At 41.4% G+C, this 16,350-nt stretch overlaps 1 protein-coding gene across 1 annotated transcript in view; it reads right to left on the reverse strand.

The window, feature by feature from the left end:
- Window positions 1-5,174: 5,174 nt before the first annotated feature.
- The window catches only part of PIWIL4 (piwi like RNA-mediated gene silencing 4), a 48,906-nt gene continuing 37,730 nt past the window's right edge, over window positions 5,175-16,350 (reverse strand). Inside the window, exons 14-20 of the mRNA XM_070425842.1 lie at window positions 13,912-14,112; window positions 12,400-12,511; window positions 10,882-10,944; window positions 9,145-9,298; window positions 6,914-7,039; window positions 6,655-6,802; window positions 5,175-5,714 (exon numbers count right to left, since the gene is read on the reverse strand). Of these exons, the coding sequence (XP_070281943.1) occupies window positions 5,598-5,714; window positions 6,655-6,802; window positions 6,914-7,039; window positions 9,145-9,298; window positions 10,882-10,944; window positions 12,400-12,511; window positions 13,912-14,112 (921 nt within the window). The 3' untranslated portion in view covers window positions 5,175-5,597. The remainder of the gene's footprint in view (window positions 5,715-6,654; window positions 6,803-6,913; window positions 7,040-9,144; window positions 9,299-10,881; window positions 10,945-12,399; window positions 12,512-13,911; window positions 14,113-16,350) is intronic.

The raw sequence follows: 16,350 nt of genomic DNA on the forward strand, positions 1-16,350 counted from the left end.
TGCCTATCAGAATGACTATCATCAATAAGTGTTAGCAAGATGTGGAGAAATTGCCCTTGCACAAAAATGATGCACTGCTATGAAAAACATTATGGTGGTTCCTCAGGAAATTAAAAATAGAACTGTTACATTATCCAATAGTACCACTTTGCGGATACTTATCCAAAAGAATTGGAATCAGGATCTGGAAGGGATATTAGCGCTCCCATGTTCATCACAGCCCTACTCACAATAGCTGTGATGTGGAAACAATCTAAATATTCATCAACAGGTGAATAGATAAAGAAAATGTAACACATACAATGGAATACTATTCAGTCTTTTAAGAAAAGGAAATTCTGCAATATGAGACAGCATGAATGAACCTTGAAGAAATTATGCTAATTAACATAAGCCAGTCACCAAAAAGACAAAATACTGCATGATTCCATTCACATGAGTTATCTAAAATCATCATATTTATAGATTCAAAAAATGGAATGGTGATTGCTGGGGCTGGAGCAGGGAGGGGAAATGGGAGGTTAGTAACCAACAGGCACACATTTTCAATGAAGCAAGTAAATAAACTCTAGAGACCTACTGTACAACATCGTACCTATAGTCAAAAATAATGTACTGCACACTTAAATTGAGGAGGGTAGATCGCATGTTAACTGTTCTTACTAAAATAAAACGCAAATACAAATATTTCTGCTTCACATTGAACTGGCCTGTCCTTTGGGCAATGTCTTGCTGGCAAGGCATCATAGCCCTTGAGAGCAGGGATGGCTCTGACAGCTCAACCCAGAATTAACGGTTGTTATACTTTTTGTAATATTTATTTTTAAAAGTGAATAAAATTAAAATTCTATTCCCTTTGTTCAGCATCCCTATCTACAGTCTCATAACACTCCCTGCCTCGTAGATGCAACGATCTTATTTAGTGGGTAAGGTTTCATCGCCATCTTTTCCTTTTAGATGTGTGTACATGCACACCTATGCAACCAGGAATAATATGATATTGTGTGTATTTTAAACTTTTCCATGAATGGGATTATACACACATCATTCTGTAATTTGATTTTTTTTTTACACTCAATGTTGTTTTTGAGAACCATTCATGTAAAATCTACGTAGACCTAGCCAGCTCATTTCTGTTAAACTGCTATATTCTCCAATATGACTATTGACAGTGTGGCTATAAATATTCTATAGTATGAGTATAGTGTATTTCATCCATTCCCTTCTTGTACCATGTACAAGAGATGCTCTAAAGCAGGGGTCCTCAAACTTTTTAAACAGGGGGCAGTTCACTGTCCCTCAGACCGTTGGAGGGCCAGACTATAGTTTAAAAAAAAACTATGAACAAATTTCTATGCACACTGCACATATCTTATTTTGAAGTGAAAAAACAAAACGGGAACAAGTACAATATTTGTATTTGCATGTGGCCCGCGGGCCGTAGTTTGAGGACCCCTGCTCTAAAGTATATATCTCAAGGTAAGCTTGCTGGTTGTTAGGGTCTGAGCCTTCTAATATGACTGTACCAGTTCATACCACAGCAGCAATGGTTAAATTTATTTCCTCACATTCTCAGTATTAGGAAACTTTTTAATTTTTTCCAAACTTATGAGAGTGAAATTAAGTCTCATTGGTATTTTATTTTTAATTTCCCTGATTACTGGTGAGCTTGAGCATCATCTCCTATAATCATTAGTCATTTAGTTCCCTTTACTATGAATTGATCATTTTTGGCCCACTTTTCTATTGGGTGATTTTGTTTTTTTTCTTTCATTTTTTAAAAACATCTTTTGGATAAAATCTTTTTCCTGTTGTATATGTTACACATATATTGTTCTAGTCTGCTGTTTGTTGTTTAGCATTACTATTATCTCACTTGCCATTCAGAAGCTTACGTTTTGACATAGTCAAAGTGATCAGTCTTTTCCTCTATAATTTATGCTTTTTTGTATATTGCTTAAAAAGGTTTTCCTTACCAGAATATCATAAAAATATTCCCTATATTTTCTTCTGGTTGTTAAAATTTTTGTTTTTAGTAATAATGAAATTTCTTTTTGTTTTTCACTTAAGATGGAGATCTAATTTTCTTTCTGCAGAAAGCCCAACTACCTTTTATTGAGTAGTTAATTCTCTCCTCTCTGATCAGTAATACTAGCTCTATTAGATAAGTGGCCACATGTCTTTAGAATTTCTATGTTCAACTGATCTTTTATCCATGGCTCAGCCAAAGCTACCACTTTACTTCTTTAGCTTTATAATAAACTTTGATGTGAGAGAAACACATCAGTTGGTTGCCTCCTGCAGAAGCCTGGACCAGAGCCCAGGCCGGGGAGGAGCCTGCAACTGAGGTACGTGCCCTTGACCAGAATCAAACCCAGGACCCTTCTTTCTGCAGGCCAATGCTCTATTCACTAAGCCATACCAATGAGGGCTTGGTCTTCTTTTTAAAATGTATTCTTCTATTCTGCTAAACTGGGTTTGTTCATATTTTATTTGGATTTTTTACATCTATGTTTATAAGAGAGGTTGGCATATATTTTAATACTGTCTTTGACTGGTTTGGAAATAAAATTATACTGTCTCATAAAATAAATTAAATGTCTCTATTTGTCTCCTCTTTGGAACAGTTTGTGTAAGGCAGGAATGATCTGTCCCTCGACCATGGTAAAACTCAGCTGTAAATCATTCTGGCTCTGTTTCCTTCTTAGGCTGGACATTTTGACTACTGAGCAAGCTCTTGTTTTGTTATTACCATCTTAGAAGTAGGTAACACTTATACAGTGCCCCTGTTCCAATCTAAGAATTTCAACAACTAATTCTCATTCATCAATACCTATTCCTGAAAGTGGACCCAGCATCTGTATTTTTTAAATCTTTTAAATGTCTACTCCAACCCCCCTTCTCATATGACAGATTGGGTAACTGAGTCTCGGACAGGATCCCACAGCTAACAGTGTTGGAACCAGAGCTCAAATGAAGAGTTTCCTAATCCCATGTTGGCTTCTGGGAGCCAATTTGACATTGGCTCTTCTTCCACTATCTGCTACACCACACCTGCAAAGGGGAGGGCTCTTGCTTGCACACAGTCCTTGTCTGCCCCCTGGTGGGTTAAAATGGCAAGGAATCCGACCTTGAGCAAAACTTAAGTTACAAAGCTCTACAGCGTCCTTCCGGTGTGGATTAATCCTAAAGCCGGCTGCTGGTGATGGTGCTTTACAGCATCCTTGTACTTGGAAGGAGTAAACAACATCATCGACACAAAAATCCAACCACTCTGGATTGGTTAGTGCCTTGCCTTCACTTGCCAACTTTAAATATCAGGCACTCCCTCACCTAAGAAACTCAGGGAGAAAACTTTAAAATCTTACTGTGCCTTTTATTCCAGTCTTATGGTTCATCTCACAGGTTTTGGAGTCTACCACACCAAGGACAAATTCTAACTCCACAATTTATTAATTTTACGGTTGGTGAGCCACATAGCATCTTTAATCCTCAGTTTTATCATCTGTACAATGGTCGTTATAGTGCCTAATTCACACAGTTGTGAAGATTAAATGTGAATGTAAAGAGCTTGGTTTGGCCCTGTGCCTGGGACGCCCCTCACACCCACACTGGTTATCATTACTCTTACTCTTACTGAAATGGACCCTGTTACCAGGCCTGAAAAACACACTCAAATGGGAAAAGAATGTTTTCCATGCCATCATATATCTCTGCAGAGGGGCTTGCTCTCCTCGCCCCTCAGAAAAGAACCTTCGGCTCTGCACACCCCCTTCACTACAGCCTTCCACCTAATCTCTCTCTGAGAAAAATCTAGAACTCTGATTTTTTTCCTACATAAAAATAGATTTTGCATGTGGTCATATTCTCATTCCTGGGGAATCTTCTATGAAGGATGAGATGAGAAGATGAGGAGAAACCAGCAATGGAGACTGGGAATGTGTGACTGATTTAGTGGGAGAGAAACCAGGAGACGAAGGAAACCATCAGTTGGGCCAAATGCTCTAACAGGTTAGGCAAGACCAGGACCTAGAATCGATGATCAAATTTCACAAAGTGGAGGTTATTAGTCTCCAAAAATTTTCTTGGCAAAAGAAAATTTTTAAATCCTCACCCAAGGATATGTTTTTACTGATTTTTAGAGAGAAAGAGAAACATCAATTGGCTGCCTCTCGTATGAGCCCTGACCAGGGATCAAACCCGCAACCTAAGTATGTGCCCTGATTGGGAATTGAACTCGAAACGCTTTGGTTCATGGGACAATGCTCCAACCAACCCACCCAGCCAGGGCAACAAAAGCAATTTTGATGTGGTGGTTGTGAAATTCTGATTGGAGTAAAGAATTTAATACATTGAGGATAGACTATTTTTCTGAGAAGTTTTTCTAAAAAGAGGAGCAAAGAACTGGGATGGTAAGTGGAGGGGGAAATAGTTTATTAAGCTGGAAGTAATAGCCCAGCTAGTGTGGCTCAGTGGTTGAGCATTGACCTATGAACCAGAAGGTCACGGTTCAATTCCCAGTCAGGGCACATGCCTGGGATGCGGGCTCGATCCCCAATGGGGAGCGTGCAGGAAGCAGCTGATCAATGATTCTCTCTCATCATTGATGTTTCTCTCTCTCACTCCCTCTCCCTTTCTCTCTGAAATCAATAAAAATATGTATTTTTTAAAGATGGAAGAAATAACAGCACATTTATCATGCTGATGGGAATGATCCGGTGTGAGGGGAAGACTGATGATGCGGCAGAGGGAGGGAAGAAGTACCAGAGCAGCATCCTTCACAATCAGAGGGAGCGGGAGCGAGCGCACAGGTGAGAGCCGTCCATAGAGCAGAGACATGTTTACTTATGATAACAAGGGGAGGGGGGTCTATGCACACAGAGGCCTTCAGATGGATGGAATGGAAGCCTGTGCAAGTCCTCTCGGATGGAGTGTTTTCTCAGTGCAGTAGAAAGCCAGGTCTTCAATGAGAGTAGTTGTATGAAGGGAAATAAGGTACCATCAAGAGAGCAAGTGGTATGTTCAGTTTTAGAAATAGAACTCAAAGAGTGATGGTGATGAGGTCTAGTGGGTAAAAGTCTTTGCTGAAAACACTTCTGGTAAATAACGAGGTTCACAGGTAACTTCAACTGAAATTCAAGTAACGATAAACACAATACGCGATGCTCTAAATTGTCTTTATTTTCTAATATCTACTTACACCACTCTACAAAATGCTCTATACCATTGCTTAAGAAAACTTCTGAAACATTTATGGTGGGAATTAGACCCCGTTGACCTACCCATCAAAACATCATGCAAACACTTATTTTCTGAGAGGGTATTCAGCTTTGTGGACTTACTAACGTAACAGGTGATGGTACGTTTTTAATTCCACATTCCACAATGAGAATCTAACCCAAGCATATAGTTTTCAAATAAAACAGCATGCATTCCTTTTGAACCACTTCAGATTAAATTGTTTTTGTTTTCCCCAGAAGTTAAAGCTGGCTCAATCTCCTTTCCCCAGTCACAGCCACGAGGTCATGGCAGATTTGTAAAGAGTATACTGACTACTCCTGGGATTCTTCATCCGGCAATGCCGACGGTTCATGTCATCACAGGTAGAAGAGAGAATTGGCCAGTTGCAGACTTGGTTCTTTGTGGATGCTCTGTGCCACGAGGAAGGTCAGCTTGTGCGCGTACTGGCACGGTGCTGGGATACTGACTAAGCCCTGAGAGGAGAAAGTATGGGTGGTAATTAAGAGGATAACTTGTTCTTCAAAGCGATTTTCCCCTGAGATTCTTCATCACCTAGTTACATACACAATAGGATATATTTGTGAGTAAACAGTAACTAGACCAGGGGTGGGCAAACTTTTTGACTCGAGGGCCACAATGGGTTCTTAAACTGGACCGGAGGGCCGGAACAAAAGCATGGATGGAGTGTTTGTGTGAACTAATATAAATTCAAAGTAAACATCATTACATAAAAGGGTACAGTCTTGTTTTTTGTTTTTTTTTTAGTTTTATTCATTTCAAACGGGCCGGATCCGGCCCGAGGGCCATAGTTTGCCCACGGCTGAACTAGACCCAACCAACAAAGGGCATCTGCTCACTGGACTTAATGCTCACTGGGCAGAATGGGGCACAGGCCAGTCTGGCTTCATGGCGCTGGGAGCTGGGAGCTACCACACTCAGGGCTAATCTATGTTTCCTTCAACTTAATGTTCCAAGGGGCTCGGGACAATTCTTGGCCTTGGACTCTGAGAGCAGATCTCGGCCTCATGCACAGGCACACAGAACAGGGCCAGGCCCGTCACTTTCCCACCAGACCTCTGAGCTGGCTTCAACTTCCACTGTAACATGGAAATAACAACATCCTCATTTCCTCCCAGGCTTGTGTAAGATAATGAGTGTATACAAAAAGTCCTCTGGGGATGATAAATATTAATGTATTAATAGTTATTGCCATTTCATTTCTGTGACAGACTGGGTTTCTCCCATTGTGGACTCAATGGGTCAGTCATTTATTCACTCATTCATTCATTTCTCCTTTGTGAAAAAGTCGGGCATTGTGCAAGGTGTAGAGATACAAAGGTAAACCGGGGGAGAATTCCTGGGTGGGAACCTTGAATATCGGTACTCGAGTGTCAGTAAACGGCTGTCACTCACCGGCCAATTGTAGTACAGGTGGCACAGTTTGAATGTAAGTCTCTGCATGTGGTCGGGCTTCAAGCCGTTGTCATCGTAGATGACATTATAGTGGGTGGGATTAACAGTACCCCGGCAGGCGGCTTGGCTGACCAAGTAAAAGTCATACCTGAGGGGGGAAATGGAATGAATGTGAGAAAGAAGGCAAACAAAATAAGGCCAAACCTGAACTACACACAGCGAATGTTTCATTGAACATCGGTTTTCGAACAGCACTGACCATTCAGGACGCGTGGCTTCTGAATCCACCACGGTGCCCAGTGGTGGGTTCTGTAAGGTGCGGTTCTGTTCCATGAAGAACCGTGACATGCACCTCTTCCTGACCACAATCACCGACAGCTTGGAGCTTGGAGCCAGAGAGACAAGAAAGTAAGACAGAGAATGGAAACCTAGCCATGCCGCTTCCTATCTTCTGATTTTTAAAAAAAGATGAGCTGACATATAGTAATTCTAAGTTTTGATGGAATAAATGAATAAATTCATTAGAAAAGCACTGCAACAACAAAGAAAATAAAAATCACCCTTGCCGTAGCCGGTGTGGCTCAGTGGATAGAGCGTAGGCCTGCGGACTGGAAGGTCCCAGGTTCGATTCCGGTCAAGGGTATGTACCTTGGTTGCGGGCACATCCCCGGTGGGAGGTGTGCAAGAGGCAGCTGGGGATGTGCCTGCAACCAAGGTACATACCCTTGACCGGAATCGAACCTGGGACCTTCCAGCCCGCAGGCCTACAATGTTTCTCTCTCATTGATGTTTCTAACTCTCTCTCTCCCTTCCTCTCTGTAAAAAAAAAAAAATCAATAAAATGTATTTTTTTTAAAAATCAACCTCAATCTCTCCTCCCCCAGAGACACATGCAATTTTTTCATGTCCTCATTTGCTGCGGACAGTGTGGGAGGTCCAATCATCTGGCTAGTTTATATCATTTAAGGGGGGGGGGGGGGAATGGTCAATAGGACAATGAAGTTAAATGAGCACTTCTAAAAAATGATTTTCCAGAATTATCTGTGGAGACAAGATTCTTTTCCATTAGGAACAGTCCCTCTATTTTCACCTTCAGTCTGCCTCTCAATTTCTGAATAGGAAAGGAAGAACCACAAGTCCCTCTTACTCTTCAAATCATCGCTTTTGAACCATGCAGAACACACTCTTGAAAGGATGGATGGGTGAACCAAATACACATTTGGGCCAAATGCTGAATGACCAAGTGCTAAAGTCAGCATTGGGGAAAGCCAAAGCCAAGTCCAAGTATCAGCCATCATGGAAGGGGCCTCTGGGATGCAAAGGTCACCATGAAATTTCCCCTTAAGCATTTTAATTATTTAAAATCCATATTATTGTTTCCAATGTTGAGACTTAGACGTTGATGTCCTAGTCCAATGGTCAGCAAACTGCGGCTCGCAAGCCACATGCGGCTCTTTGGCCCTTTGAGTGTGACTCTTCCACAAAATACCAACTTCTGCACATGGGCCACGAAGTTTCAATCGCACTGTACGTGCGTGCCCGCACATGGTATTTTGTGGAAGAGCCACACTCAAGGGGCCAAAGAGCCGCATGTGGCTCGAGAGCCGCAGTTTGCCGACCACGGTCCTAGTGCTAGAAAACTACCTCCTTAGCACCCTCAGCAATCCCTAAATGGCACACTTGTGATTCAGAATAGACACATTCACTTGCCATCAGTGAGTAGGGAGAGATTTGGACTCTGACAATTTAGATGCAGCTGAAGATGATCTTGCCCTCAAACCATTATGCTCTGCCTCCTAACAGTCACTGATGAGTGAGTTTAAGACAGCTCCTTTGTGGCTCTTGGCTGCAACACTTGGTTGATGGAGGTGATGGTATAACCCTACAGATGCCCACTGTGCACTGCTTGGAAGATGCTTTCCGAATAGTTTCAGATTATCATCCTCCCCCACTTTCCAGTTCTGATATTTTTCTTGCACTTGACATAATGAATGTTGTACTGAAACATGGAAGCTAGACACGTGGCAGTGGAGCGAGGTGCCTGATGTTTAAGATAGTCCGATTTCCACGTGCAGCTCAGCGTTCACAGCACTCACTCTACCTGCCGTAGACCTCGGCCGCACACCAGTGCCTGCCCTGTGTGTGGATTTGGGCCTTGAGCTTGAAGCCATAGCTTGTTTTTTCCCCATGGCACGTTAACATGTCTGAGCATCTTCACCTGCCAGCAGCCCTGCAAGCTTTCTGCTGCATCTCAGTGTCAGGCTCTGGAGGATGTCCCCCAGGCACCCAAAGCTCACGCCTTCCAGGCTATTTACGTAAGACCATCCTGATTACCCTCCATTCTAGGGGAAATCAATCCATCTAGACGCAGAAACAGAGCAAAACTTAACTGCATAAAAAGGATATGCTGACAAACAGTAATTCTAACAGTGACAACAAATGTGCTACTAGTATAATCAGGAGTTGGAGAAAGAACAATGAACTGAATACCTGGTGTTTGAACTTGCTTCTGCCACACTGCTCAGCAGCTGTGGAACTTCATATTCAAGAAGTGTTTGGAGCTGACCATTTCCTACACCATCACGGTACACAATAATCCGTGCGGGCAAACCCTGATTGTACTCGTACCATTTGTTGAGTGCTCCTGCAGAATTTGGTATAAGAAAAGAATGACTCATGCAATGCTAACAAAGAATACAATTCCCATTAAATTTTAATGGTTAGCCCTAGCTGGTTTGGCTCAGTGAATAGGGCATTGGCCTGTAGACTGAATGGTTCAGGGTTCGATTCCAATCAAGGGCACATGCCTGGATTGCCGGTTGACCCCCAGTGGGTGTTGTGCAGGAGGTAGCCGATCAATGATTCTCTCTCTCCTTCTCCCTTCCTCTCTGAAATCAATAAAAAAAAATATTTAAAAATTTTTTCAATGTTTAAATAAGTTTGCTGTTTCAGACCACTATGAAATAGGGTAATACCTGACTTGGGTTGTATTCAATAACATAAAAACAAATAACTTTAGGGAACATCCCTGCCTCTTTGCTATTTGAGAAATCATAATGATTTCTACGGCAAAATAGATTCTTAAGCTTAGCATATTGCAGCAGTAAAATTTTAATATTTAAGCAATAAATTAAAACTTAATTCATGCAATAGACATACAAATTCTTTATATGAACCAAATTAACACTAATTTAGTTTTTTAAAATCTTTAAGTCCTCTCAATGAATACAGACTGGATAAGTTTAGTTCATTTTCTTCTTTAATGAGCATGGATATGAAAATATAAGGAGAGACCTTGGCTGTTCCTCTGGAAGTATCTCCACAGGGACTCACCCAATTAGATTTCACATCTCACTGACAGTATAAATTTTATACACATTTCCACCCACTCTAACTAGAAATCACCAAAAGGCAGAGACCAAACAGTAACTCCCACCCAACAGAAACTTTTCATAACCACTAAAAAAAAGACCGGGTTTTGAAGTGAGAGGAAAGTAATAATATCATAAAGATGCAGTGATTCTTTTTGTGTATATATTGTATATACAATTTGTATAAGTTTATCATCCAGGAAATTAACTTAAATTAACTTTAAGACGATCATACATGTAAGTCCATTCCCAACACCTGTCACCAAATTCACTTTCTTAGTAGAAAAAACTCTTAAAAAACCCCCAAAGTTTACAGATGGGAAAACGCAGCTCGGGGAGGGAGTGAGGTGCACACACACCTTTCAGGAATGACAACGCCAGACCCAGGCCTGGGCTGGTAGGGGTGGGAACTCCAGGTGCCTCTTTTCACCGGTCACACTGTGAAGAGAGCACCTTCCTCACCTACTGTCTTCCCCATCTTCTCCTGCTATGCCACCCTGCCTAACACCCCCAAAGCTTCTCTCCTGTTTCTACACCTAACACTGCTCTGTCGTAATCCTTGTTCCTCTGCAGTAGGTTTCTTTTGGCCTTCAAGCTGCTTGCGAGAGCCACCAGCAGCTACAAACTCTCCCTCCTCCTGGCTTTCTGTTTATCACACGCCGAAAACAATGTGAATTCCACAGTCTGACAGTTAGAGTCAGGGCACAGCTCTGGGGATCTGCAACTGGCTGCCCATTGGCTCAGGTAGGCTGGGGGAGTTTGCCTCCTCCTATCTGCTCTACTATCAGCACATGGACCTTGGTCTGAAGGAACAGTCTTGGAGCCCACCCACACTGTTAAGGTTTCAGTACCGTACCGATCATGAAAACTTTTAAGCAGTCTGCAACCTCAGTGGTTGTTCTCTGAAGGATACAGCGGGGAAAACCACCTAAAATAAGCAAAAAACAAAGGTAAAGTTCAAAAATGTCTACTAGACACATGTATTAAGGTTAAATTAAGAAATAAACATTACAAATATAAATCAGTGTTGTTCACAATTTTGTATAAGCTATATGGTCACAATTATATTAAAATCTCACGCTCCCCCCAAAATGAAATTTATTGAAAAGAGAAACTAAAGCATTGTGCTGACATCAGACACATCTGGGTTCAAATCCTGGCTGTATACTCATCAACTACGTGACTCTGCTATGCGAACCTAAGCTTCAGTTTCCTCACCTGTAACAAGGACATTTACAAGCTGGTATGATAGTTACTACCTCACAGGGTTACGATAAAAATTAAATTAGATAATACACATAAAGTGCTTAGCACTTGCCACATAAAAGCACTAACAGAGGCCTCTAGGTTATTATTATAAAGGAATTTATTTAGCAGTAGATTTCTACTTTCAAAATAGTCAAAGATTTCTCAAGCATAAGCTTCCACTTCTAATGGCGAGCCTTTTGGACTTAAAAAACTTAACATGATTAAGTTATTTATATTTCAGAAGCAAGTTTTCTTGCTAAAGTCATCAATTAATTTAAAGCACTTAGAAAATGAAGGTCACGACAATACCATGTATGCTGTCCACATTACTATACTTCTCTAAATATAGGCAACAATAGTGATGCAATTAGGATGCTGCTAACTGGCTGACATCCTTTATCTGCTTGATTAGGGAAGTGATACATGTAACAAGGATCTCTTTCAGCCTGGAATGAGGTTGGAGGCATGCTGCTATTTTTCCCATTTTCCACAATCCCAAGTAGATACCTAACCACAAACTTAATGGAGTAAATCAAACAGTTTAAGTCTAGGAAGAAGGAATTTGCCAACAGCTCCTACTACCTCAAAGCATTGTTTAGTTACAAATATGGGAACAATTCTAACAGAACTTAATAAGAACTATGAGCTCATGTTTAACGTGTTATCCCTAATCCAACCTATGTTTTTTTTTTCCTGCCTATGTTTTTAATAGTTGTGCGAACAGCCACATCAAGTGTCTGTGAGCATTAATAATAATATAATCACAAGCATGAATCCAGGCAATCTCTCAACTGCTTGACATAATGTATGCAAAGTTCCTAGTACAATGCCTAGTACAGTGCAGATGTTCAGAAAATAAATGCACAAGAATTTCTACATGGCCATCCTTTTGGGAATATGACTAGCATATGAGCAATAGCTTGTCCTATGTATGTATAAAAATAGTTTTTTAATGTGGCAATGTATTGCCCCAATATTATCAATCATTTATGTCAGTATAATTTATTACCTTAAGTATTCACATTTTAAAAATAAGTAAAGAATACTAACTATTCCTTGCTGTATAGTCTTTAGTTAAACCACAATTAATAGTCTAAATAGTGGAAGAATATGTTAGAGTCATTGTAAAAGTACCTGGTGATTCTGAGGTTAATACTGGCCACAAATCCAACCACCACCATTCCCTTGTTGAATGCATCTTTACAGACATCGATGCCAACTACCATCAGGGACTTTAACTGTAAAATTAAATATTTCATGATTTTAATGGGATGAGGTATTATTTCCTCAAACAACGACTTAATATGAAAGTTTTAAAAATTGCCCCCATTATTTAATTACTCAAGTTAAGCTATGTGCCAGAAAGATCAAGGTCCAGGTGAGGCAGATATTTAACCAGAAACCAAAGAGACTTAAAGAGGAAGGGAAGAATATGGTACATACTTTGCTTTAAGAGATTCACTACAGTCCAAAATAGCAACCATCCTTTGTGGAGATGGCCATGAGTCATCAGTGGCTCAAAGGATTCTGGGAAAGTGCTCAGTCCCTTTATCCCTTGCCTCTGGGCTGAAGGAATCTGGAGAGGAATTCCAGCCCCCTCTCTTCAGCTCTCTAAGGACTCCTCACCTGGCTATGCAGCTGGGGTCACCCTGCTTATGGAAGCGTAAGAGAACAGACTACATTCTCTCACTTCTCATTCCCGCACTTCCTCCCACAGTGGCCACAGTGCAGGAAAGACAAGAGGATTTTCTCAGTTCCCCACACAGTTTGGAGATTCAGAGGAGAGGCTCTGCCAGCTCTCCAAGGTTTGGGGAGGCCCAACCAGGATGCAAGGCTACTCTGAGAGTCAGCACCCGGTGGAACCAGGTAAAGGCAAAGGCCATGGAATGAAGATTTTAAATAGCTGCCAGAGGCCAAAACCAGTTTGGCTCAGTGGATAGAGCGTCGGCCTGCGGACTGAGGGGTCCCAGGTTCGATTCCGGTCAAGGGCATGTGCCTGGGTTATGGGCACATCCCCAGGAGGAGATGTGCAGGAGGCGGCTGATCGATGTTTCTCTCTCATCGATGTTTCTAACTCTCTGTCCCTCCTCCTTCCTCTCTGTAAAAAAATCAATAAAATATATTTTTAAAAAAAGATTTTAAATAGCTGCCAGAGGCTCTAAAGCACGCCCTTCCAAGTCTATGCCAGACTAGGTTCTCTCCCAGGATCGATTCTGTTATCAGCTTAACTGAAGCTCCTTGAGAACTGGGGCTATGCCTCACCTGTGCACACCTGTGCACAGTGGCTTGTGGAAGCCAAACCCAGAGCAGAGCTCAACAAGCAAAACAAATACCTCTGGGATCCTGTAAAAAACCTCCCACTTTGATTTCATTTTTTAAATGAATTAATCAGCCCGGCCGGCGTGGCTCAGTGGTTGAGGAGGTCACAGTTCAATTCCCGGTCAGGTTACATGCCCGGGTTGCAGGCTCGATCCCCAATGTGGGGCGTGCAGGAGGCAGCCAATCAATGATTCTCTCTCATCATTGAGGTTTCTCTCTCTTCCTCTCCCTTCCTCTCTGAAATCAACTTTAAAAAATACATTTTAAAAATGAATTGATCAACTGATTACTAAAAGGACAAGAGTGACAGATTCCTCACAGGGATCTCAACGGCCCACAGCTCGCCTCCGAGTTTACAGGACATCTGCATGGCAATCTTGGTGGCAATACTCATCATCATCCCCTGTTTACTCAAGGTCCGAACAAGCACACACTGGCTTGGGACTGGGCAGTCGGAGCTCAGATATTTTTTAATGGATTCATAATAGTTCTGCTGAGCGGAAGGCAGAATACACATGACCTAAAAGCAAAGCAAAAAAAAAAAAAAAGAGTAAATTTACTTATGCTTAGAAATTGCTTTTTAAAGAAAAATGAATACATGGACTCTTCAAACATCTTTTGCCCTTAAGTTCTCAACGGCAAATGTGAACATGCCTACAGGTCTTTAAACTTTGACAATTAATCAAGGCCATTTGAAACGCCTTCTCATCAGCCATCCACTCCACCAAGCCCAACTCCATTTACCATCTTCTTCGGCCAACCCTTCCTTTCCCCTTCACTTCTCTACTGATTTCATTCTGTCGCGTCCTCGAGTTCCCTTCTAACTGAGCTCTTCCTCTGGCCACCTGCCCCCTCTGCATGACCCTCTACAGCTCTCCTGTCTCACCCCCTCTGCCTCGCAACTTCACCCACAGAGAATTGGCTTACACTGTATTCTTTTCCCTATTAGGTACTGAACAACCAAAATAAAGGAAACAAAAACAACATATGTTTTGTTTCCTGGTACTTGAAAGTAGGGATATGGGAAGAGAGAAAATAAGGAGAAAGAAACTCGGTGTCCCCTGATATTTTTTAAGTCCAACCAGCTCTGTCACTGCCCTAGTTATCAGGTATTTCCCTTAGAGAAGGATGACCCCTGGACTACCTCCACCTCCTTTCTACCTTCTATTCTCTACCTTGAAACCCCCACCCCCTAAACTATAAAAAAGATAGGTACTGTCATGATAAGCTAAAGAAAACAAATAAAGTTATTTTTCACCTATAGATCTGTTCAAAATCATAATGCCCAGTGCTAAAGTTATTTAAGTAGGAAATTATAGAAAGTAGAAAAAGGTATTCTTAAATTGTCAGCAAAATTATCTTAGGAACCTTCCTTCCTTCCATCCATTGAGTTTGGGGCCAAGCAAGGTAGGTGGTAGAAGCAAGGCAGTGGCCCAATAGGATCAGGGCCAAAGAAGGTGGGAGCCAAGTGAGACTGGTTACACACCAGGGATGGTGAGGTAAGCATACATTTAGAAAATAATAGCGGTCACTAGCAGAGGAGGAGGGGTACAAATTTGGAAAGGGAGAGTGCCTTCCTGTGGTATTGAATCAGAACTGGAGGCGTGAACATGTTTTTAATATATACATAGGTACATATAGTAATAAAATAGATGTAGTTATGCATAATATATATGTATGTACATGCAGGCACCTGCACACATATATTTGCCCCAGCCTTGCCCATTGAGAGAGCCTGGGACAGCAACACTCCAGTAGCAAATGAGCACATCCAATTCCCAGATCTTGGTTTCCAAATACTGTTCTCTACCCAGAGGAATCAGGGCTCATTAGAGAAATTTCTGATTCCAGAGCTGGGCAGCAAAACTTCAGGATTAGCCTGGCATATCTCATTGTGCCAGACAGTGAGGATGTGTTCCAAGAACGATGGGGACATGTCAACAAGACATAGAAGCCAGCTTGAACGGGGCTCTCACTGGAAAAAGCAGGGAACTCTGGGCATAAAAATAAATAGTAGTAGTGGACTATAAGGTAGTAAAATAGGGATCCATACTTATATAAATAGATGAACAAAGAACTGGAGAGAAAAGGAAGCTTTTCTTTATAATATCATGGCACCTAATAAATGTAGAAGGAAGTATAGAATTAGAAAGCCACCATTTGGCAACCATCAGAGGAATAATGGATTCAAACAAGAATTACTAATGGATTCTAAAACTAGTGGGTAAAAGTTTGATGAGGAATAGATATTTACAGAGTCTCAAAATATCTCCCTATCAAAAAGAAAAAAAATTAATTGTAAAGAGAAAAAGAATAAGTTGACAGGTACCACCTTAATCAGTGGGGTATCCTATAGGACACAGTGAGAACACAGATTCATACTTCCGCCCAAAGTGCACAACCTGAATTTAATCAAAGGAAACATTGGACAAACCCAAATTGAGGAGCATTATGCAAAATACTGGTCTATACTCTTCAAAATTAGAAGGCCATCAAAGGCAAGGAAAAAAACTATGGAACTGTTCGAGATTGCACACGAAACTAAAGAGACAGCACAACCAAGTGCAACACATTAGATCCGTTTACTAGACAGGACATATAAATGGGAAAATGTTCATGGCGTCTGTGGATTAGCTGCTCATACTGTTTCTTGATGCTGATGGTTGTCCTATGGTCCTGCAGGAGAGTGACCTTGTTTATAGGGAATATGCACTAAAGTATTCAAGGGGAATGGACTAGCATGTCTGTAACTTGCTCT

This window comes from Myotis yumanensis, unplaced genomic scaffold (genome assembly GCF_028538775.1).
Source record: "Myotis yumanensis isolate MYYU_CA2020_CCGP unplaced genomic scaffold, mMyoYum1.0.hap1 SCAF_10, whole genome shotgun sequence".
Taxonomy (NCBI): Eukaryota; Metazoa; Chordata; class Mammalia; order Chiroptera; family Vespertilionidae; genus Myotis; species Myotis yumanensis.